This window comes from Entelurus aequoreus, linkage group LG16 (genome assembly GCF_033978785.1).
Source record: "Entelurus aequoreus isolate RoL-2023_Sb linkage group LG16, RoL_Eaeq_v1.1, whole genome shotgun sequence".
Taxonomy (NCBI): domain Eukaryota; kingdom Metazoa; phylum Chordata; class Actinopteri; order Syngnathiformes; family Syngnathidae; genus Entelurus; species Entelurus aequoreus.
Genome location: NC_084746.1, coordinates 22,980,309 through 23,006,300, shown reverse-complemented (window position 1 = coordinate 23,006,300; position 25,992 = coordinate 22,980,309). Strand labels below are relative to the sequence as shown.

The window sequence follows — 25,992 nt, the reverse complement described above, 5'->3', positions numbered from 1 at the left end:
ATTTTTTATTTTTTTATTAAATCAACATAAAACACACAAGATACACTTACAATTAGTACACAAACCCAAAAAACCTCCCTCCCCCATTTACACTCATTCACACTCATTAGCACAAAAGGGTTGTTTCTTTCTGTTAATATTTCTGGTTCCTACATTATATATCAATATAGATCAATACAGTCTGCAGGGATACAGTCCGTAAGCACACATGATTTTATTTCTTTATGACAAAAAAAATTTAAATTAAATTTAAAAAAAAATTGTTAATAGTTAATATTGTAAATCTCACATTCTTTATTTTCATGTACATTCTGGGTGTCTCATTCAGTAAAACAATTTAAAAATTCCATTCTGTTTTTTAAGGCGGTCTGTCATACCTTTTTTAGCATTCAATCAGACATTATTGTGAGGTTTTGTATTAGTGTTCCTGACAAGAAATATACCGGCCCCCAGACACATTTTTTTCTCAAAATTTGGGCCCCTGAGTCAAAATAATTGCCCAGGCCTGCATTAGTGGTTCACAACTGAATTGTGATACTTATTTATTTGGATTGTAAATCAATTTAAAACTTTCAAGAATTGATTCAAGACCAAAAAATCTTATTTTAATTTCAAAACTTTTTTATTTTTTGTTTTTTATTTTTGTCCTGTCCAGCTTCTCAGGCAAATCATATAGTTGATGTAGATGCCCATATCTGCTGTTCAGATTTACTTTACAAAAGAGAAGTGTAGGATACTTCTCTTGTTGCCTTATTTGTATTTGACTTTATTAAATGTATTTATATTATCATTTGGTGCAGCCGGGCCGGAGCAGGAGGAGATAGAAAGAGAAAAAAAGGAAGACGGAGGGGGAAATTGTGGGGACAAGAGGGGGATTAGACAGAGAGACAAAAACAACAACAGCAAACACAACAACAACAACAACAACAGAGCAACATCAGCAAATACGACATGTACAAATATGATGGTAAAAGTAATAGCAAATAAGCAGTTAGCGAAAATAAAAAATAATACAGAAATGACGAGCATTATTACCCTACAAATGGAGCAATACAAATACCAATAGAGATAGCGCTATTGATAATGAACAATACCAATACTTTACCTTTATTATCAACAATACAGTTGTTCAAATGCAACAATACATATACGTAATGATAACTTGACATACGAAAGAACGCAGAAAAATGGAGGGGAAGAAAGAGAAGCAAAAACCTCCCTCCCCCATTTAAACTCATTCACACTCATTCGCACAAAAGGGTTGTTTCTTTCTGTTATTAATATTTCTGGTTCCTACATTATATATCAATATAGATCAATACAGTCTGCAGGGATACAGTCCGTAAGCACACATGATTGTATTTCTTTATGACAAAAAAAAATGTAATACAATTTTTAAAAAATATCGTTAATAGTTAATATTGTAAATCTCACATTCTTTATTTTCATGTACATTCTGGGTGTCTCATTCAGTAAAAAAATTTCAAATTCCACTCCGTTTTTTAAGGCGGTCTGTCATAACGTTTTTAGCATTCAATCAGACATTATTGTGAGGTTTTGTATTAGTGTTCCTGACATTAAATATACCGGACCCCAGACACATTTTTTTCTCTAAATTTGGGCCCCTGAGTCAAAATAATTGCCCAGGCCTGCATTAGTGGTTCACAACTGAATTGTGATACTTATTTATTTGGATTGTAAATCAATTTAAAACTTTCAAGAATCGATTCAAGACCAAAAAATCTTATTTTTATATTTTTATTTCAAAACTATTTTAAGAAATCATTTTTTTAAAAGATTTTATTCTAGGTCATCCACGCTCTTCTCTATACGACGTTACGTCATCAGTCAGCAGCCAAAAGGAGCTTTTGTAACCTGTAACATGATTTGAAAATTAATAATTTAATGTAGTTAAACATAATGAGAATGATTTTAACCCATTTTATACTAATACATTGTATTTAGCGGTAGAAAATGGATGGCTGGATGAATAATATATTTTTTTTGTGATCATCAACAGAGAGCAGAGATCATTAATATTTCCTATTAAATAACAAACCCTGTATTGTCCATCAACGCTATTACTTTGGGTCTCACACAAACATTCACCTCCATGGAGCCGGGCCAGCCAGGGGCCAGTTCTCTATATACAGCCCTTCACGGTGCCCCCTTCTGGGGCCATTTCTGTGCCATGCCATGCCTCCTTGGCACACGGCCACCTCAAACTACCAAACTAAATCCAAAATACAGAGACGAACATTTCCCAAATGACTTCTACATGTCAGGTGATGTGTTTTTTTTTGCAAATATGTTGACTACTTGTCGCCATAAAGCTGTGTGAAAAAGTTGATGATAACTTCACAGCTTCTAATAGTGGAACCACCAGTGTTGAAATAATAATAACTGTTTCATCTTTCTTTTACTTGGAAACATGCAAACTCAAATTTATTGGGACATTTTAATTGTGCTTTTTCTTATTTAATTCCCTTTTTTATTCACTTAGAATGTTAATAAAACGTTGAAATAATCTTTATTTTATTTAGTTTTTAGTGCACATGCTATAAAACTGGCAGGTTGAAAACAATGCAAAAAAATAGAATATTAATAAAGATCGGATGATTTTTTTTTATTTTTTTTTTCCATATCGCCCAGCACTAAAGGATTGATAATCAGCCGAGAACGGGGGTCTGCAACATGCGGCTCTTTAGCGCCGCCCTAGTGGCTCCTTGGAGCTTTTTAAAAAAAATGTATGACAATAGAAAAAGATGGGGGGAAAATATATTTTTATTTTAATGGGGTTTCTGTTGGAGGACAACATGACACAAACCTCCCTAATTGTTAGAAATCCCACAGTTTATACTAAACATGATTCTCTGATGAGAGTATTTGGCAAGCGCTATATTGTCCTACTAATTTTGGCGGTCCTTGAACTCACCCTAGTTTCTTTACATGTATAACTTTCTTCAATGTTGCCAGAGAAAGACGTGTTTTTTGCCACTCTTTTTTTGTCTCATTTTGTCCACCAATCTTTTTATGCTGTGCGTGAATGCACAAAGGTGAGCTTTGTTGATGTTGACTTGTGTGGAGTGCTAATCAGGCATATTTGGTCAGTGCATGACTGCAAGCTAATCGATGCTAACATGCTATTTACGCTAGCTGTATGTACATATTGCATCATTATGCCTCATTTAATTTCCTATGTCCTCTGTGTATTTCATTTATATCTGCATTTCTCATGACATATTATCTCTATGTAATATTGCCTGCATTTCTGATAGTGGTTTGTGTGCCATGTTGTTCCAGACCACAGCAAACGTAACCCAGCTTACATAGATTGTTATAAATCCATTAGAAGAAGACAGCCTGCCGTTTCCTTCAACTTGGACACACACATATATACATTTGGCCATTCTAAGACAGTAATTTAGAGGAGTTATCTCACCCTCTGAGAAGCCTGCGTTTTACTAATGTTTTCCAACGTTGTAAAAATGTGTAGAATAAATATTACATTTCAACATTTCAGTCAACAAAGATTTGTGTCAGCCTGCAACACATAGTCATTTTGATAGTAGGCTAATATAGCTAATATAGACACATACATCATGTGTTGACTTCATTAAGATTAAGATTAAAGATTAAAGTACCAATGATTGTCACACACACACTAGATGTGGTGAAATTTGTCCTCTGCATTTGACCCATCCCCTTGGGGAGCAGTGGGCAGCAGCGGCGCCGCGCCCGGGAATCATTTTGGTGATTTAACCCCCAACTCCACCCTTGATGCTGAGTGCCAAGCAGGGAGGTTATGGGTCCCATTTTTATAGTCTTTGGTATGACTCGGCTGGGATTTGAACTCCAACCTACCGATCTCAGGGCGGACACTCTAAAGCTTTTAATTTTTTGCGGCTCCAGACAGATTTGTTTTTTGTATTTTTTGTCCAATTTGGCTCTTTCAACATTTTGGGTTGCCAACCCCTGGCCTAGATTAATCACAAATAAGGAAGCAACACCACACAAAAATGTCTACCTTTTGCATGTTCTCCCCGTGTCTGCGTGGGTTCCCTCCGGGTACTCCGGCTTCCTCCAAAGACATGCACCTGGGGATAGGTTGATTGGCAACACTAAATGGGCCCTAGTTTGTGAATGTGAGTGTGAATGTTGTCTGTCTATCTGTGTTGGCCCTGTGATGAGGTGGCGACTTGTCCAGGGTGTACCTCGCCTTCCGCCCGAATGCAGCTGAGATAGGCTCCAGCATCCCCCGCGACCCCAAAAGGGACAAGCGGTAGAAAATGGATGGATGGACAACAATATTTCCTCCTCAAAATACCTTCAAAGTCCAGTGTCAAGCAATCTAGCAATCCACGGCCAATATTAATCCACTCAAAAAAGTGAAAAATGTAAATAATATAATGATCCATAATATAATATTTAAAGCTCCATAATCCATAATGTTGCTCAGAAGCAAGATAGTTTCGGCTGACAGGTGTCCAGTCGCCGTCTGACATCACTCCATCGCGCCGCTTTTGCGTGGCATCAAAACACAACTTGCACAACTGCACACCCGCCTAATAAAAAGTGTGAAATACTACACAACACCTTGTTCCCGGCACATACACTGCTGCACTAACTTGCAGCAATAGTAGAATAGAGTACATTTTACACTCCCGCAAGAAGCACCTCCAACTCACTGCCGTCTTGCTCATTATCTCTGCTTATTTCAGTGGGACAAAAGCGTGGCTTCATAGTAAAAGAGTGCGGGTACTAGACTGGCCTGCCTGTAGTCCAGACCTGTCTCCCATTGTACAAACCCCGTTTCCATATGAGTTGGGAAATTGTGTTAGATGTAAATATAAACGGAATACAATGATTTGCAAATCCTTTTCAACCCATATTCAATTGAATGCACTACAAAGACAAGATATTTGATGTTCAAACTCATAAACTTTATTTTTTTTTGCAAATAATAATTAACTTAGAATTTCATGGCTGCAACACGTGCCAAAGTAGTTGGGAAAGGGCATGTTCACCACTGTGTTACATGGCCTTTCCTTTTAACAACACTCACTAAACGTTTGGGAACTGAGGAGACACATTTTTTAAGCTTCTCAGGTGGAATTATTTCCCATTCTTGCTTGATGTACAGCTTAAGTTGTTCAACAGTCCGGGGGTCTCCATTGTGGTATTTTAGGCTTCATAATGCACCACACATTTTCAATGGGAGACAGGTCTGGACTACAGGCAGGCCAGTCTAGTACCCGCACTCTTTTACTATGAAGCCACATTGATGTAACACGTGGCTTGACATTGTCTTGCTGAAATAAGCAGGGGCGTCCATGGTAACGTTGCTTGGATGGCAACATATGTTGCTCCAAAACCTGTATGTACCTTTCAGCATTAATGGCTCCTTCACAGATGTGTAAGTTACCCATGTCTTGGGCACTAATACACCCCCATACCTTCACAGATGCTGGCTTTTCAACTTTGTGCCTATAACAATCCGGATGGTTCTTTTCCTCTTTGGTTCGGAGGACACGACGTCCACAGTTTCCAAAAACAATTTGAAATGTGGACTCATCAGACCACAGAACACTTTTCCACTTTGTATCAGTCCATCTTAGATGAGCTCAGGCCCAGCGAAGCCGACGGCGTTTCTGGGTGTTGTTGATAAACGGTTTTCGCCTTGCATAGGAGAGTTTTAACTTGCAGTTACAGATGTAGCGACCAACTGTAGTTACTGACAGTGGGTTTCTGAAGTGTTCCTGAGCCCATGTGGTGATATCCTTTACACACTGATGTCGCTTGTTGATGCAGTACAGCTTGAGGGATCAAAGGCTTAGCTGCTTACGTGCAGTGATTTCTCCAGATTCTCTGAACCCTTTGATGATATTACGGACCGTAGATGGTGAAATCCCTAAATTCCTTTCCCAACTTCTTTGTCACGTGTTGCTGGCATCAAATTCTAAAGTTAATGATTATTTGCAAAAAAAAATGTTTATCAGTTTGAACATCAAATACGTTGTCTTTGTAGCATATTCAACTGAATATGGGTTGAAAATGATTTGCAAATCTTTGTATTCCGTTTATATTTACATCTAACACAATTTCCCAACTCATATGGAAACGGGGTTTGTAAATGTGTGGCACAATATGAAGCCTAAAATACCACAACGGAGACCCCGGACTGTTGAGCAACTTAAACTATACTTCAAGCAAGAATGGGAAAGAATTCCACCTGAAAAGCTTCAAAATTGGTCTCCTCAGTTCCCAAACGTTAACGGAGTGTTGTTAAAAGGAAAGGCCATGTAACACAGTGTTAAAAATGCCCCTGTGCCAACTTTTTTGCAATGTATTGCTGCCACTGAATTCTAAGTTAATGATTATTTGCAAAAAAAAAAAAAAAGTTTCTCACTTCGAACATTACTTCGAACATTACTTTGCAGTCTATTCAACTGAATACAAGTTGAAAAGGATTTGCAAATCATTGTATTCTGTTTGTATTTACCATTTACACAACGTGCCGACTTCACTGGTTTTGGGTTTTGTATTTCACTTCACATATCCATTATCTGGTATTTTGTTCCTAGGAATAAAAGTGAAATTCATCTTCCAATTATCGCTGTCAGCTCTTCAGCCGTAGTGAAATTATTTCAGGGCTGCAGGCCCCTTTTTCCTTGCTTGTATTTTAACAAGTTATTTTTAAGGATGAAAGTAGGTTTACATGTAGACAAGAGGCGAAAACTAAGAAAACAAGATTTGATATTCCCTTCAAAGAAATGCAGATGCTTTTTAGTTTTTACAGATATTTATCCATCTTTCCATCACCTCACTGGTTCTAAAAACACTAACAAAATTGTGACTAACAAGGGTCTTTAAGTACCTGCTGCTGTCTAGTGGAAGATTACTGAACTGCACTATTAACACATTCTTACATTTTTATTTTATTTTTTGCATTAACTGAGTTTTTTTCACCGATCCGATGCAATGGGCAAAATTCCCACGGCACACATGACAATCTCTCACAGCACACTGGTGTGCCACGTCACAGTGGTGAAAAGCACTGCTTTAAGAATCGTACGCCACTACCATCCATCCATCCATTTTCTACCGCTTGTCCCTCTCGGTGTCGCAGGGGTGGCTAGAGCCTATCCCAGCTGCATTCGTATGGTGCATTTAGGTGTTAACCAAGTGTGTGATTTTCAACTGTAACCATGTTTTCCATTAGATTATATTGTCATGATCCCTAATGACAATTATTATGAGTTTCTGTTGTTTTATTGCATTTCTTGTCCAGCACTCTCATTTCCTGTTTCCCTCCTTTTTTCCACGTCTTCAGTCTGAGCACTGGCTCACTCACCTGTCACTGATTGGCTAGCATAGTGATTCCGGGGAACATGCTTTATCAGTATCACGCTTCAAATCCTGCTTTGAAAAGCTGTGCACGACAAATTGTAGCCATTTCCTGACTTAACTTATTTTGTCCAAAAAAACAAAACAAAAATCAGCACAATTGTTTTATTCATTTTTGTTTTGTTCGTTCCTCAGTTAATGTTGCTGATCAATTTGAATGTATTATTAGTCTTTAAGTTTATTTCATTTTATTTTTCAGTATCAAATGTTCAAGTCAGTCTAAAAATATTTATAGTTTAAAATACCAGTAGAGTGGAAAAACTAGACATACATATTGAGTGTCCTTAATTAAACAATATTGCAGTCTAAAACAGCACATTTTTCAATATAAGTATCAAATAATTATAGTTACATATTATTTATACGTAGAAAGTCTTCAAGGCAGAAGATTATTAGAAAATATCCATTAAGAAACATGTCCGCATCTTTCAACTTACTCCATCATGAACTGAACTTCATTCATTTTTGTGGCCCTTACATGTCACCAAAACAAAATACCACTCAACTCCATTTAAAAAAAAGCATAGTTCTATTTCAGACAATAAATAGGTTAGTGTTTTTCATACCTACCATTTCTCTCTCTTTGTCTAATTTCACTTAATCAAACCTTTTCTCCTGCTGATATTGTTTGTATTAGATCAATATTAGTATCGGTCAATAGTCAAGGCTCCAATATTGGTATTGTATTAGAAGTTAGAAAGTTCATCTCTAGTATTGTATTAAATAAAACAATTTCTGTAGGCATATACAGATTTTTTTTAATTATATGATTGATAGAAAAATATTGTATGTTTTATTTTTCCCCAGAGGACAAGCTGGAACAGCAGCATGCAGTTTTTACTTTATACAAGGACCCGTGTCGCCAGGGACCAGGAGAAGACAAACCTTGGGCTCTGGGTAACAACACACAACACAACACAACCACTGTATGTATCTATGTGTGTGTGTGTGTGTGTGTGTGTGTGTGTGTGTGTGTGTGTGTGTGTGTGTGTGTGTGTGTGTGTGTGTGTGTGTGTGTGTGTGTGTGTGTGTGTGTGTGTGTGTGTGTGTGTGTGTGTGTGTGTGTGTGTGTGTGTGTGTGTGTGTGTGTGTGTGTGTGTTCTTTTATTTCTACCCTTCTTGAGACATCAACAAGGAAAAGTACCTTCCATATGAGGACCGGTGAACAAGTTAGGACCAAAATCATGTTCCCAATACGGAAAAGCATTGCATCTAAGAGAGAATGTCTCATTTGCACCCCCGGTGGTGAAATCTATCAAAATTAAGGAGGTCCCAAAAAGGAGGGATTTTTCAAATTGACTGTGTGTCGTTTTTAAAAATGCTCCCCTTCTGGTCAACATATGAAATAACAAGTGTGTGTAAAAAATTGAAGTTCTCCCTCTCTGGCCAACATATGTAATAACAAGTGTGTGTAAGGAATTGAAAGGCAACCTCTTTGGCCATAATTAATTAAAAAAACTAAAATAAATATGTATATAGACACATACTGTAATAACTTGAAGTAAATAATGAAGATTAAAAACCAATTATAAACAAAAAAAATCAAAACAAAAAATGTTTTACTAAAAGCTTACCTTTTTTATATTTGCATAGTTTGTATATATTATTAATGTTGTAAATACAAATCTTTATATATCTAGAAAGGGTGGTCCTAAAGAGGTAGGCATTTTTCAGAGTTCTCAAGTTAAACTTTTAAAAAACAATACCGATTGTAGCTGAGATAGGCTCCAGCGCCCCCCGCGACCCCGAAGGGAATAAGCGGTAGAAAATGGATGGATGGATGGACAAATACAAATAACAAATACAAGAATGTGTGTGTGTATCAGTAAAAGATTACCATGAAATATCTTTCAATTCAATGTATATTGTTCGTATATTGTTCATTAACAGTCTGATGTCTACGCAAAGCAGACTTTAAACTGACATATTAAATAAGCATTTTGCACCACAATTATTTCATTTCTAATTGATGCAGACTAGATTTGGTCTGCCTTTCGTCTTTTGAAGTATGTTATAAATTAGAGAATGGAGGCAAATGAAAGAGAGAAAGGGGGATTATCATATTTCATCAAGTTTATGCAAAGAACATATGATCTAGATCAGGGATGTCAAACTGGTTTTCATTGAGGGCCAAATTGCAGTTGTGGCTCTCATCGCTTGTAACAGCGAATAATGTATGAATTTGCCTCTGGATATCATTATTAATTATATAAATTGTCTTAAGTAGACTGTCGATTTTACAGTAAAAACTTTACATTTACAACATTTTACAGTAAAATATAACATTTTTTGTGTTAAATTTGTTTTTACAACATTATATTGTTAATGGAAAAACAGTTACTTTTTTACTCTGGCAACTTAGCAGCCAGTTTTTCTACCCTAAAAACAAGTGCACCGTCTTTCCATTTAAAGTAACACACAGTTAAAAACAAGATTTTAAAGTAAAAATATGGCAGCTCAGTCAATAGAATTTTAAAGAACAACGTTAAATTTATTGTCATTTTTATTAATTTGATGGGTAGTTTGCTGTTAAATCATAAGTTAAGCAGATATTTAAGTATTTATTTTTATTTAGACAAAAAATGTTTGGAAATTATGATAATACACTTTAATATTTGTTGCAATATTGGATACTATTAAAGTTTAAAAGGTATGCAAAAAAAAACAAATATATATATATATATATATATATATATATATATATATATATATATATATATATATATATATATATATATATATATATATATATATATATATATATATATATATATATATATATATATATATATATATATATATAAAATAAAAGGTATGCAATTTCAAGCAGTACATATATGTTTTCTGTCAAAATGAAAAAAATAAATTACATTTAGTGAGAAAATATTAAGTACTTTATCAACACAAATTATTTTCAGGTGTTTGCGGGCCAGATAAAATAATGTCGTGGGCCAGATCTGGCCCCCGGGCCTTGAGTTTGACGCCTGTATTCTAAATGAACAGGAAACAAATGTTATTGTCTTGTGCGGGAGAGAAAGTCTATTTAAATACACTAGCAGCATTAGTCTTTGATTGCTAACTTCCAGTGTACTCAACTTGTGTTTCAAAGTAATGAGTCATGCTGCCATTTTCTCATCAATGCACAATATTGAAAACAGGAAAAGAGACCAAACGGCGCCCTCAGCTGGTGGGGCCAGAGGGCCCTACCTGCACCACGAATAGCTGCCTGGGTCGGCTGTGCACGGGTGCCTACTAAGGGCAAGATGCAGCTGCAATATTTCAGAGACTATGTGGGTCACAATGTGGGTGGTGCCAGCTGAGACTGTGTTTTTGTAGTTTTTAAAAAGCCAATGTTCAGTGCTCTGAGGGTGAGGGCCTTTGTGACGAGGCGGTAGTCTAGCGATGGGAATATTTTGTAATGAACTGTAATTACCCAGTGTAGGCTGAAGAGGGCAGCGGCGGGCTTGCCACAGTCTTAGACAAAGAAGAGACTGCGGAAGTGTTTGGGAAGTCTTTGTATTGTATATTCAATGGTCGTGTCACTCTCCCAGGACAGAGTGACTGTGTGATGGGTCAAGAAGACGCCAACGTGGAATCGTCGAACAAAAATCTTTATTTGTTTCAGCGAGCCTCAGACTAGAACTGCAGCTTCCAGGAGAAAGAGTACGGACATAATCACTCTTCTGCTGTACTCTCGGACAACTGTCCTTACATACCTTTTACACAAAGACCCCCACTCTTCATAACTTTAGCCTTGGAGCCGGTCAGTCTGGACAAAAGCCCAGCTTGTTGTTTGGCCGGTTAACCTATTTCCTCTGATCGGTTTGAGTCGAATGACCTCCGACCCCTATCCTCTACTCCTACTTGTGAGGCCTTCCTACCAGATGTTGCTAATGTCTTTACACTTCCTCCTAAAATCCAAACTTGCATTACTGTAGGCTTCCAATTTCCTGGGGGCAACAGCCACCGCTCTCTGGAGTGCTTGTGATGGACATGTGCACTTTTGACCTTAGTAGAATAATCCTCTAAAGGATTCTGTGACCAAATACAAATACATGCTAGCTCACAATCATATAAGAAAATTGTATACGGTATAATTTACCACAATGTGTGTGTTTTCAAAGACAGTCTCTAGGTCCTTCATATTTCCACTGCTATTACAATGTGTTACATTTAATAGGTGCAGATTCTTTCAACTTTATCCTTCATGATGCTTGCAACGTTTGAGCAGCTTGGACCAAATCGTGTTTAATTTCACTCTCGCTTTTCTTTTCTTTGACACACAGTCATCAGATACAAGCCTATATTGGCATCCATACGGGCGATTAACCCTTTGGGCCTGTGACGTCATTTTTAGGTACAACATTCTTCCATCCATTCATTGATTTTCTACTGCTTGTCCCTCCCGGAGTCGCGGGGATTTAGGGCCTATCCCAGCTGCATTCCAGCGGAAGGCGGGGTACACTCTGGACAAGTGGCCACCTTATCGCAGGCCCATTATTTAAAAAAAAGTATTTGTCTGCAGACAGGAATCTTTAACTTATATTTGAAAACGACATGATGAACACTATTGATAATTGTTTTACCCTCCAAAAATAATGTCACCATATTGAATGGAGACAAGTTAAGCACTCGCACCAAGTGAAAAATGAAGGTTAGAGTAGCCTGTTTCACTCGAAGGATCTCCCGACACAATTGTTTTCACTTGTAATACGATACCGATATTGGAGCCTTGAGTATTGGCCGATACCGGTATTACTCTAATACGATACTAGCAGGAATCACTCATACTTTTATTATTTTGTAGTGTGGAATGTTAGAAAAGGTTTGATCAAGTGAAAATATTCAAACAGAGGGCGATGGTAGGTATGAAAAAAACTAACCTATTTAGTATTACACAGTAAGTAGTAAACTGCAATATTGCTCAATTAAGGACACTTGTTACGTACGTCTAGCTTGTGTGCAATTGTGTGCTTAGCTGTTGCGTAGCTGCGAGCTCCTTGTAGCCTATATATGACTTGACTAAAATACAAGTGAAGTGAATTGCTGTTCTTGTCGCCCTCTGCCGGGCAGAAGGGCAACACGGCAGTGCGGCTGGATCAAAAGAGACGTCGCAGACGTTGTACTGAACCAAAAGTTGCTTTATTACAAGCGAGCGTCATTACACAGGACTGCAGTTCCTGGGAGGATGTCAGGTCAAATATCAAGGACTCCTCTCCTGGAGAAGCCAAACCATCAGTTATATATTCCTTCTTTCTCTGTCTGGGTGTGTTCTAAGTCAGGACAGCACAACCTCACCATGTAAGGAGATGTTCCCGTGTAGTGTCTGGGAAAACAACTGCTTAAAGTCATAACTCAAATGTTGGTGTTGAGCTAGACAGGTAGTCTCTTCTCAAGGATAGGGCTATCACTTTTGCATTCCGAAGTCCCATTTAGACCCTCTTTTCCTACGAGAAATGATCCAATCCACCTGCGAATATCAAACTAAGGGGCCTTATCTATTTTTGTGCTCCAACTGAAATACCACTATTTAATTAAACTTGGTGGTTTGCTTTCTCCAAGGGGAATATAAACATTCACCATATGTAGAACATACTATGAGTTAATTAATTCACTTCACAAGAAAATACCAACCTTATGTGTTTATTGGAGGACATTTAGGTGTTAATTGGCTGTGCAGCTTTGCAAAAGTAAACACACTGCAAGACTACTTGTACATTGCTTCCTAATGACTGTTTGCAGGATGCATGGCAGGGAAGTAATGATGTATTTCTGTACTGCTACTCCACAGGTACACTGCTGGACCCCAGTGGCCTTTATGATGATGACGTCAGCTCACCGGAAAATTTACAAAAGTAAGTATTTATTTTCTTCCTTTGGAAGACATTTAATTGGCTGAGACTCGGAGTCATGATTCTTATTCTAATGATGGCCAGGATCTACAGACTCTAGGTACTAATTAGGTATTAAGCCCAGCAGGGACGTGCACATGATTATAGAGGGGCAGGGGCTCAAAGTCAGAAAAGGGCAGGAATTTTTTTTTTTGTCCTTTACACAATATGGAAATTAATGTAAAATTAAATTTGCTAATAGGAAGCTAACTACTTAGCTGTGTGTCCTTTGTAGGTAAAAGTGGTTGCCATTTCTTTTGTGTCAACAAATTATGGTCATAATGAGTTAATTCACATTATCATAGGCTTGGAAGACATGAAAAGCAACAAAACACTGGTTAATTATTAGGCTATTTATTGTTAAAGATAAGCACTTTAATATTGAACATTGAACAGTGCAACATGAACTTTGAAAAAAAATACAAAAATAAATACCCAAATGGAAAAAACTTCAATGTGAAAATCTGTCCTTCTTCCCTTAACTTGATGAAAACACCATCAAGTTGTAACTTATGGTCTTTCTCACTTAATGCTCAGACTAAACAACTGAAACGCAATACGGGGCCAAAAATATGGACCAGGGGCCAGTAGAGGGCTGTATCCTTTCTTTTTTTGGCATTGTGCTGCAGGCTTAATCAACATGAATCAAGTTTAAATACAGATGGCAATATTCCTAACAGATAACCTACATCTTATATCCCCAGAATGCTGAAATTATTATTATGATTATTAATAATAATAATAATTATTATTATTATTATCATTATCATTATTATTATTATTATTATTGTTATTATTATCATTATTATCATTATTATTATTATTATTTTGTTAACCCACACAGTAATAGCAAAGTTACAATAAACTTTATATCTAAAACTCTACTGGGAGAAAAATATGATCCGCCGTAAACACAGTGCATTTTATTTTGAAAATTAACCCGGCGTTTTATTTTGTGTTTTGTACACTACTTCCTGTCCCGCACGATCCGCTCTGCTCTGTGCGGACTTGATGTGCCGTGCTCAATTGATGCGCCGTGCTCCGACGTCCGGCAAAAACAGAAGCTGACACATTGAATAATAGAATAATACAGCGTTTTTCTGAAATATTACCCATATTAGATGCTGAATAAGTGGACGGCGACTAGACCATAACATAACTCACAGGTTCAAGTTGCTCCACTGTCACGTCTCAGGGGCGCAGTTGGCTCTCTCTCCTCTCACTTACTCACTCACTCACTCGCCCTCTCTCTCTCTCTCTGGCAGAAGCGGCAGGCTCAAACAACCCGGTATTACAAGAAAATGTGGCGTTTTTGTACCGCTGTTTTTTTTGTTTTGGTTTTTTTACATCCCAGACAGGAATTTATTAATGTTGTTTAAAGAAAAAGAAAAAAAAGGAAAAAAAACACACACACAGGCAGAGGGCACTTTTTAAGACGAGGCAAAAAAGGGCAGGTGCTCAAGCACCCATAGGGCCCTATGTGTGCACGTGCCTGAAGCTCAGTATGTGTTACATATTTGTTTATAATGTATGTATGGGGATGGGTATCTTTCACGTTTTTACCAATTCCCAGTACTTGGTAATCGATATTGATACACAGTGGTACCAAATCTTGGTACTTGTGCGTGTTTTTGTGGGAGTAATTAATTTTTTTTTAATAATAAAAAAAAAAATTTCATTTCACATTTAACAGTGAGCTTATAATAAAACTGTGCTGTCCGGTTGTTATACTTTGTTTTCTTACACTTCTGAGTATCATTTGCAAGTATGTATTAATTTAAATTTGTCCAGTCAGTTTGTTGAAATCCCCATGTAAAATCACCACTAATAAATAGCATGTATATGACATATCCAATGTAAAGTAGCATAAGCTAGCACATTTTAAAGCCCCACTTAAGAACCCCCCCGCCCCGTCCTACATTGCAGTCACAGTGGGTGACAATGTACTGCCTTCCTTTTCACCACAAGCAGATAGAAAATCAAGCGAACTGACTAAAAGAAAAAATAATTTAGGTAAGTGGAAAGGTTCATTGTCAACAGTGAGTGTCACATTTGTCCTATAGTGTCTTTAATTTAGCTATGTAACTAATCATAGAGCCTAGCCCCAGGTCAAGTCAAATTGTTTGGTGTACCCCTCAGATTATATTTAATTTTCTCTAGATATAAGAAAAAATTGAGGTTCTTAGCCATAGGGAGGCCTTGGGGGCAAACTGTGATTTCCACTCCAATAAAATCCTTCTACGAGCTAGTAATGATGCAAAGGTGATACTATCCCTAAAAGTCTGCTTAATTTTTTGATAGTTTGGTGGAATTCCAAAAATAGCCAATTTTGCGCAACTTAAAATTTAGTGCATCTGCGAGATGTTTAAAAATATTAATCCAGTAGGCTTTCAGACAGGGACAGGACCAGAACATGTGTGTCATGTTTGCAGGAGTCCATTGACTTAGATTACATGCGTCTGCAATACATTATCACTTCTGGTATGAAACTCTTTGTTGTTTGGGCTGTGATCCTCACAGTCGGTTAAAGCACGACCCACACCTGTGATGTCTGTCTCGTCAGAGTGATGGAGAATGAGGAGGGCAGGAAGGAGTACCTGGTGTTTCCTACCAGTAAGAACCAGTGTCACCCCAGCAACCAGAAAGGACGGAAGATTCCACTGAAAGGAAACGGACGGCGGATTGATTACATCATGTACAGCGATGAGGGTCTGCAACAGGACTGGAAACTGGTATGCTATGTACTGCAAATGGAGGTCAAACGAAAGCACTTTGGAAAAAACTTTTGTTTTGGGATTTGAAAACCCAAATCACCTCGTCTCACTCTGCTCTCAGTCACTCGATGCCACATTATGGCAGAATCTGGAGCACTTATGTATTGTATCTTCCCATCTGTGTAGTCCAGAACTGGGCAAAATACGGCCCGCGGCCACATGCGGCCCGTTATGATTTTCAATCCGGCCCACCGGACGTTCGACATCATTTTTGGAGACCTTCAACATCAAAACTGACGCCGCCATTATGACGTGTAGTGCTGTTTTTAAATGACCGTAAGTCTTGAACTATAGAGAGTATTTCAATGGTCGAAATATGCACTTTTGGTGTTATACGTGTTAATACGGTAATCTATGTCACAGCAGCTCAGACGAGGAACAAACATGAGTGGGTGGGATTGGTTCCAGAGCAGCCAGCCCAAAACGCGTGTGTCAGAAACAGATGCGGAAGCAGATTTTTACGTGATAATATATCATATTGTTGGTGTTTATTACACTTTGCATTCATAATTGTTATGTACTGAGAAGGGAAGGAGGCGACAACCAAGGCAGAACTGCGTTTTACAAGGTTTATTTAAAGGCCTACTGAAATGAAATGTTTTTATTTAAACGGGGATAGCAGATCCATTCTATGTGTCATACTTGATCATTTCGCAATATTGCCATATTTTTGCTGAAAGGATTTAGAAGAGAACATCGACGATAAAGTTTGCAACTTTTGGTCGCTGATTAAAAAAAAGCCTTGCCTGTACCGGAAGTAGCGTGACGTCACAGGTTGAAAGGCTCCTCACATTTCCCCATTGTTTACACCAGCAGTGAGAGCGATTCGGAACGAGAAAGCGACGATTACCCCATTAATTTGAGCGAGGATGAAAGATTTGTGGATGAGGAACGTGAGAGTAAAGGACTAAAGTGCAGTGCAGGACTTTCTTTTTTCGCTCTGACCGTAACTTAGGTACAAGGTCTCATTGGATTCCACACTTTCTCCTTTTTCTATTGTGGATCACGGATTTGTATTTTAAACCACCTCGGATACTATATCCTCTTGAAAATGAGAGTCGAGAACGCAAAATGGACATTCACAGTGACTTTTATCTCCACGACAATACATTGGTGAAGCACTTTAGCTACGGAGCTAACGTGATAGCATCGGGCTTAACTGCAGATAGAAACAAAAGAAATAAGCCCCTGACTGGAAGGATAGACAGAAGATCAACAATACTATTAAACCATGGACATGTAACTACACGGTTAATTCCCTCCCAGCCTGGCGAAGCTTAACAATGCTGTTGCTAATGACGCCATTGAAGCTAACTTAGCTACGGGACCTCGCAGAGCTATGCTAAAAACATTAGCTATCCACCTACGCCAGCCCTCATCTGCTCATCAACACTTGCGGTCGGCGGCTAGCGTCGGGAAGCGCGTCTGCTATCCAACTCAAAGTCCTCCTGGTTGTGTTGCTGCAGCCAGCCGCTAATACACCGATCCCACCTACAGCTTTATTCTTTGCAGTCTCCATTGTTCATTAAACAAATTGCAAAAGATTCACCAACACAGATGTCCAGAATACTGTGGAATTTTGCGATGAAAACAGAGCTGTTTGTATTGGGATACAATGTGTCCCAATACTTCCGCTTCAACCATTGACGTCACGCACAAACGTCATCATATCTAGACGTTTTCAACCGGAAGTTTCCCGGGAATTTTAAAATTGCACTTTATAAGTTAACCCGGCCGTATTGGCATGTGTTGCAATGTTAAGATTTCATCATTGATATATAAACTATCAGACTGCGTGGTCGGTAGTAGTGGGTTTCAGTAGGCCTTTAAACCTTTGATGAGTATGTGGCGTGTGTATGCTACTCAATAGGTGTAGACCATGTGTAGAATTAATTGTGTAAGTGTTACCAGGAGTTGTTGTCTGTGAGTGTTGGATGTATCCTTCGTCGAATCAAGGGGGCAAGGTGAAAAGGCAGTCCGTAAACAGGCAAGGGGGCGAGGGTAGGAGCGAGGCAGCGTAGTCCGTGTCCGAGCAGGAGTCAAGGATCGAGGAAGGCAGTCAGAGATCCGGATGGATGTCGAGAGGCAAAACACGATCACGGAAGACGGGGAAGACACAAGGGACATGAATAAGGGAGACACGGCGAGAGCACAGAGAAGGCGAGCAAAGCACAAGGGAGGGAATGCCAGACGTGATGCTTACTGGGAAGATGAGCAACGTTCTGGCAAAGGTTCCTCGGGTCCGCTGGTCTTTATGCCGTTCCCTCTCATCAGGTCTAGGTGCGTTGATTCGTGATTGTCTGCAGGCTTGTCGCTGCAAGGGCGTGCTGCGCTCAGCACGAGCAGGGGCGTGTCTGAGCGCGCTGCCGGCAGAGGTGCCGAGGAAACGTGGGTTCGAGCCCGCGCCATGACAATAAATTGCTGTTTTTTATTTTTGTGGTGTTTTGCTTGATTGTAAAAGATCCACAACTATGGAGGAGCTGGTCTGAGAAGTAAAAGAGGAGCGACGTTCATACGTTGTTAATATTCAGTTTTTTATTGTTCATAGTTATATTGTAAATCCCACTTTCTTTATTTTCATGTACATTTTGGGTGTCTGGTTCAGTAAAAAACTGTAAAATTCCATTCTATTTTTTTCAGGTGGTCTGTCATAATGTTTTTAGAATTCTATCGGACATTGTGACTTTTGGTATTAGTGTTCCTGAAAAAAGGGACCCAAACACACATACTGTACAGCAGATGTTTACAGCTAAATGTAAATATATAATTTATACACACATACACATTGGCCCCCGGACTCATTTTTTTCTCTCAATGTGGCCCCCAAGTCAAAATATTTGCCCAGCTCTGGTCTAGTCCTCACCTGAGATGGAGCCTATCCCAGCTTGCGTTCTGCGAGAGGCAGGGTTTCTTTCTGGACTGGTCATCTGTCAGTCACATATCTTTATAATTTAAAGTCTAAAATTAAGGGTGAGAAGCGTTGTCATTTGGGAGAACAGAACAGAACAGAACGGAATAGAGTGCAGAAATGTTTCCAAGTTTTGCTTGAAAGTCCTAGCAGGTCGCTCTCTCCACAAGACCAAAGTTATTACCAACCACATCGCTGTGAGTTATCACAGACTTCCTCACAGCTAGCAGCACTGTTGCCAAGGCTGCATATTACAAGCAACTTTTTTCTAAAGTCTCCTGCGATGTTCGTGAGTTGTGGGTTGCCGTTTTTCAGAAAGGGTGTTACAGATTATAGATGTGTGCATGTTAACTGAATGTGCAGAAAATGGTGTGGTAAAAGCGCCGTATGAATGCAAAATCCTCATTTAAATAGGCAGGTCTGCACCACTTTTCAATTGTACACACAGTGTTAGTAGATCACACGCAACACGCTTACTCATACAGTAGTCCGCGCTATTTTGTTTTTTGCACATGCTGTTTAGCGCCTGGTATTTGGATCTTAGTAAATCAGGCCTTTACTGTACAAGCACACACAAAAACTGGAAGGGCAGGAATATCCTATTACTTGCAGAATATTATACAATGGTGAAATGATTCCTTTAAAACCTACAGTCGTGGTCAAAAGTTTACATACACTTGTAAAGAACATAATGTCATGGCTGTCTTGAGTTTCCAATAATTTCTACAACTCTTATTGTTTTGTGATAGAGTGGTTGGAGCACATATTTGTTTGTCACAAAAAACATTCATGAAGTTTGGTTATTTTATGAATTTATTATGGGTCTACTGAAAATGTGACCAAATCTGCTGGTTCAAAAGTATACATATAGCAATGTTAATATTTTGTTACATTTCCCTTGGAAAGTTTCACTGCAATAAGGCGCTTTTGGTAGCCATCCACAAGCTTTCTTCCTGATCGTGGCAGTGACAAAACTGTGCCATGCACTTTATACCTACGAACAATTGTCTGCGCAGTTGCACAGTTGTCTGCACAGCTGCAGTTAAGCTGCTTTGAAATGGCTCCAAGCGACTTTCCTGACTTGTTCAAGTCAATGATTCGTTTTTTCAGATCTGTGCTGAGTTCCTTTGACTTTCCCATTGTCGCGTTTGTAACGGAGTCTAATGACTGCATCACATGAGCCTTATTTAAATGGGCCCAGAGAAGTCAACAGGTGTCGTCAATCATAATCACTCACATGAAGTTAAAGGCCTACTGAAATGAAATGTTTTTATTTAAACGGGGATAGCAGATCCATTCTATGTGTCATATTTGATCATTTCGCGATATTGCCATATTTTTGCTGAAAGGATTTAGTAGAGAACATCGACAATAAAGTTTTGGTCGCTGATAAAAAAGCCTTGTCTGTACCGGAAGTAGCATGACGTCACAGGTTGAACGGCTCCTCACATTTCCCCATTGTTTACACCAGCAGCGAGAGCGATTCGGACCGAGAAAGCGACGATTACCCCATTAATTTGAGCCAGGATGAAAGATTTGTGGATGAGGAACGTGAGAGTGAAGGACTAGAGTGCAGTGCAGGACGTATCTTTTTTTGCTCTGACCGTAACTTAGGTACAAGGGTTCATTGGATTCCACACTTTCTCCTTTTTCTATTGTGGATCACGGATTTGTATTTTAAACCACCTCGGATACTATATCCTCTTGAAAATGAGAGTCGAGAACGCAAAATGGACATTCACAGTGACTTTTATCTCCACGACAATACATCGGCGAAACACTTTAGCTACGGAGCTAACTTGATAGCATCGGGCTTAACTGCAGATTGAAACAAAAGAATTAACCCCTGACTGGAAGGATAGACAGAAAATCAACAATACTATTAAACCATGGACCTGTAACTACATGGTTAATGCTTTCCAGCCTGGCGAAGCTTAACAATGCTGTTGCTAATGACGCCATTGAAGCTAACTTAGCTACGGGACCTCACAGAGCTATGCTAAAAACATTAGCTATCCACCTACGCCAGCCAGCCCTCATCTGCTCATCAACACCCGTGCTCACCTGCGTTCCAGCGATCGACGGAGCGACGAAGGACTTCACCCGATCATCGATGCGGTCGGCGGCTAGCGTCGAATAGCGCGTCTGCTATCCAAGTCAAAGTCCTCCTGGTTGTGTTGCTGCAGCCAGCCGCTAATACACCGATCCCACCTACAGCTTTCTTCTTTGCAGTCTTCATTGTTCATTAAACAAATTGCAAAAGATTCACCAACACAGATGTCCAGAATACTGTGGAATTTTGCGATGAAAACAGAGCTTTTTGTATTGGATACAATGTGTCCGAATACTTCCGTTTCAACCATTGACGTCACGCGCATACGTCATCATACATAGACGTTTTCAACCGGAAGTTTTGCGGGAAATTTAAAATTGCACTTTATAAGTTAACCCGGCCGTATTGGCATGTGTCGCAATGTTAAGATTTCATCATTGATATATAAACTATCAGACTGCGTGGTCGGTAGTAGTGGGTTTCAGTAGGCCTTTAAGAGGCCATGCCATGAAGCTAATTTGATTTCAATTGTAACTTTTCTACATCACCAAAATTGATCATGTATGTTGCTGTATGTATACTTTTGACCCAGCAGATTTGGTCAAATTTTCAGTAGACCCATAATAAATTCATAAAAGAACCAAACTTCATGAATGTTTTTTTGTGACAAACAAGTATGTGCTCCAATCACTCTATCACAAAAAAATAAGAGTTGTAGAAATTATTGGAAACTCAAGACAGCCATGACATTATGTTCTTTACAAGTGTATGTAAACTTTTGACCACGACTGTATGTTTTAAAGTCAAGGCCCGCGAATTAATGATCTATGGCCCCCGGGATGATATTTGATTAGTATTAGAACCGGCCCGCAGGCCACAGCTGCCTGCTGCTGTTTTGCACGCACCAATACTCCATCAGTGTTGGCGCTAGGAATTTTCAAAACGGGGTCCCAGGGACCCCATCAAATCATAAAAATGGGGTCCCACAGTAAATTTTTGGGGTCCCACTTTTTTGTAACCGTTTTGAAAACAATTGATAAATGTGTGCATTATCCTGTTATATCTCACATTCTATATTGTGTTTTGGAAAAAGGTTGTCATAAGGGCGGCGTGGCGAAGTTGGTAGAGTGGCCGTGCCAGCAATCGGAGAGTTGCTGGTTACTGGGGTTCAATCCCCACCTTCTACCATCCTAGTCACGTCCGTTGTGTCCTTGGGCAAGACACTTCACCCTTGCTCCTGATGGCTGCTGGTTAGCGCCTTGCATGGCAGCTCCCGCCATCAGTGTGTGAATGGGTGAATGTGGAAATACTGTCAAAGCGCTTTGAGTACCTTGAAGGTAGAAAAGCTCTATACAAGTATAACCCATTTATCATTTATAAACGTTACTTAATTCATAAAAATATAATACAAAACAAAACATTTTTTTATGCATATGTGAATGTATTCAGTTATAAACATTCATTCACTTTCTTCTTTCCTTCATGGATCTAAACTTTACAGCTGCCGGGATTTTTTTTTCTATATTTTTATTCTAATATTTTCAGAATGTTTTTGTTCTATTTTTGGCCAAAGTAAGACAAAGAAAACAATCCAAAGTTGTCTTTATTTTTTAGTTTTAATGCCATTATTTTAATAGTCCGGCCCGCATGTTTAGTTTAGTTTAGTTTATTAAGGATCCCCATTAGTCTACACCGCAGTGGAGACTATTCTTCCTGGGGTCCAGGCAAAAAACATCACACAATCACAAAACACAAGATTAAAATGCAGTACAACATGATCAAATAATAAAATGTTGTAATACAAAAATAGCAACAACAAAGAACCAAAAAAAAAATAATAACTTCGAGTTTACATAATATTGTTCATACCAAAGATAAAAAGAGCAATATAAAAATAGATATATATATATTTTTGCAAAAAAAATAAAAATAAAACAAGCATGGGCACAGATTTTCCTCCATGAGCTAAAATGAGTTTGACACCCCTGCTTTAAAATATGTTTCTGTCTGCAGGAAGTTGAGGAGGTGAGCTTCATCACACAGTTGGCGGGCCTGACAGATCACATGCCTGTAGCCATGCGATTGGCTGTCGCGACAGGGGAGGAGGAGTCTTAAAGCACCAGCATGTTGTCAAAGTGCTGCCATGGAAGGATGAGAGTCAAACGAGCGGAGCAGACGAAGTTGTTGAGGACAAGAGAAGGCTGAGAGGGACGATGTTTCGTGAGTAGCCTGAAGGGACACAAGTGGACGGATGGAAGGAAAAGCCATGTGACTCATAGTCGGGGCAAATAGGGTTCCAAAATCAGAGCGACGATCATATCTCTGATGAAACACATACAGCTTGCACACCAACGCAAGCCATTGCCATGTTTGTTAGCGCATCCTCTCTGCTACACTTCCTGTTGCCATTGTTTACACGTTTATACTGCATCTCTTTTACCCACACAAACCTTTAGCGACCGTGCATAAACACATGAAAAATGACCACACTCGGTCCACCACACGCTTCACTCTTCTGCCTGTTTGTTACTCAGAAATGTATTTCCTGCTGCACCAACGATAAAAACGATAAAAGCAAAACGTACTCTGGGGGGATTGTTTTACTCGTACTATAGTGACTCCAACCCTTTCATGGGTTACAGGCGGTCCTCCTGTTACGATATTTCACGTAACAACGTTTCCTGTTATGACGTTTCCTGTCACAGCGTTTAACGTAATAGGATGTTCCTTGTTACGACATTTCATGTTTCATATAACGACGTTACCTGTTACAAGGTCTTCTGTTACGTCGTTTCATGTTACCATACCTCATTTAATGTTACAGTATGTCGTTTCGTATTACGGTGTTTCATGTTACGGCGTTTTCCGTTATGACATTTTTCCGTTAGGGCATTTCCTGTTACGACATTTCATATTACCGTATTTTTCGGAGTATAAGTCGCTCCGCAGTATAAGTCGCACCGGCCGAAAATGCATAATAAAGAAGGAAAAAAACATATATAAGTCGCACTGGAGTATAAGTCGCGTTTTTTGGGGAAATGTATTTGATAAAACCCAACACCAAGAATAGACATTTGAAAGGCAATTTAAAATAAATAAAGAATAGTGAACAACAGGCTGAATAAGTGTACGTTATATGACGCATAAATAACCAACTGAGAACGTGCCTGGTATGTTAACGTAACATATTATGGTAAGAGTCATTCAAATAACTATAACATATAGAACATGCTATACGTTTACCAAACAATCTGTCACTCCTAATCGCTAAATCCCATGAAATCGTATACGTCTAGTCTCTTACGTGAATGAGCTAAATAATATTATTTGATATTTTACGGTAATGTGTTAATAATTTCACACATAAGTCGCTCCTGAGTATAAGTCGCACCCCCGGCCAAACTATGAAAAAAACTGCGACTTATAGTCCGAAAAATACGGTACACTGTTTCCCGCAGTGACGTCCTAACGTTTCTTGATAGGACATTTCCTGTTACAATACTTCCTTTTATGATATTTTATGTTATCACGTTCACATAACAACGTTTTCTGTTATGACGGTTCTTGTTACGTCGTTCCCTGTTACAGTACGTTGTTTCATATTAAGGTGTTTTATATTACTGTTTCATAATACAGCATTTCACGTTACGACGTTTTCCCGTTACGCCATTTAATTTTACGGTGTTTCAACATACGGCATGTCATGTTGCGATGTTTCCTGTTACATCCTTTTGTTACGACATTTCATGTATTTAAGTTTAAACACAACATTTCCTGTGAGGGTTTTTCCCTTTATGAGGTTTCCTGCTACATCCTCTCAACTGCCGCCGTTACATGTAACAACGTTTCATGTAACGTTTCTTGTTACGACGTTTCCCGTCACAGGGTTTTGCGTTAGGTTTTGTGGTCACGGTACACTGCTACAATTTTTATTGCGGAGGAATGCGTAGAAGAAAAAATACACAGTTGTGTCGCCGCACTGCGGAAGTACGACAACAATGTCCCTTTGTTCTTTTTAGTTAACATTTTTCCTTCATGATGTCTCCCGAGCTTGTGTCAGATTTTTCTAATGGCAGCGCGTTAAAGAAAGTGAGAGCGAAGTAAAATGACACATGGTAAAATGTTAAGAAAGTGTATAAATCAATATTGGTTGTATGCTTGGTCCAAGACGCTTTAACATCACAACCATCATGTAGGATGAAAATTTTATTTTTGACCACTAACTAGCTAAGCAGCGTAGTGGTCTCATTATTGAAACTTCCTGTCTTTTCCTCACTTGCAACGACCCTTCCAGTGTGCAAGACGAGCACAGTTATTTTTTTTATTTAATTCATGTGTTTCATCTTTGTATTGTTGCATTTTGCATGTACTCAATGTGTTCTCCTTACAGTATAATAATTTTGATTTAATTTAAATACAATATTTGACCTACAGTACAGGCCAAAAAATTGGACACACCTTCTCCTCATTCAATGCGTTTTCTTTATTTTCATGACTATTTACATAGTAGATTGTCACTGAAGGCATCAAAACTATGAATGAACACATGTGGAGTTATGTACAAAAAAAGGTGAAATAACTGAAGACATGTTTTATATTCTAGTTTCTTCAAAATAGCCACTCTTTGCTCTCATTACTTTTTCGCACACTCTTGGCATTCTCTCGATGAGCTTCAAGAGGTAGTCACCTGAAATGGTTTTCACTTCACAGGTGTGCTTGAAGCTCATCGAGAGAATGCCAAGAGTGTGCATAAGTACATAACTCCACATGTGTTCATTGATAGTTTTGATGCCTTCGGTGACAATCTACAATGTAAATAGTCATGAAAATAAAGAAAACACATTGAATGAGAAGGTGTGTCCAAACTTTTGGCCTGTACTGTACACTAAAACTGGACTTACAACGCCATTGTAGGAACGGAACTCGTACATAGACAGAGGACCTCCTATAGTTTTCCTT

General features: G+C 38.8%; 1 protein-coding gene across 4 annotated transcripts in view; it reads left to right on the top strand.

Annotated features, from left to right (window-relative positions):
• Positions 1-25,992, top strand: part of smpd3 (sphingomyelin phosphodiesterase 3) — a 118,364-nt gene that overhangs the window by 85,651 nt on the left and 6,721 nt on the right. For 3 of the 4 annotated variants that reach the window (XM_062022415.1, XM_062022414.1, XM_062022416.1), the window contains 4 exons: positions 8,215-8,304; positions 13,199-13,262; positions 15,862-16,030; positions 23,047-25,524. In XM_062022415.1, coding sequence (XP_061878399.1) covers positions 8,215-8,304; positions 13,199-13,262; positions 15,862-16,030; positions 23,047-23,148 — 425 coding nt within the window. In that variant the 3' untranslated portion in view covers positions 23,149-25,524. Of the gene's footprint in view, positions 1-8,214; positions 8,305-13,198; positions 13,263-15,861; positions 16,031-23,046; positions 25,525-25,992 lie in introns of those variants that run through there. The other variant, XR_009821321.1, reaches the window with a different exon arrangement.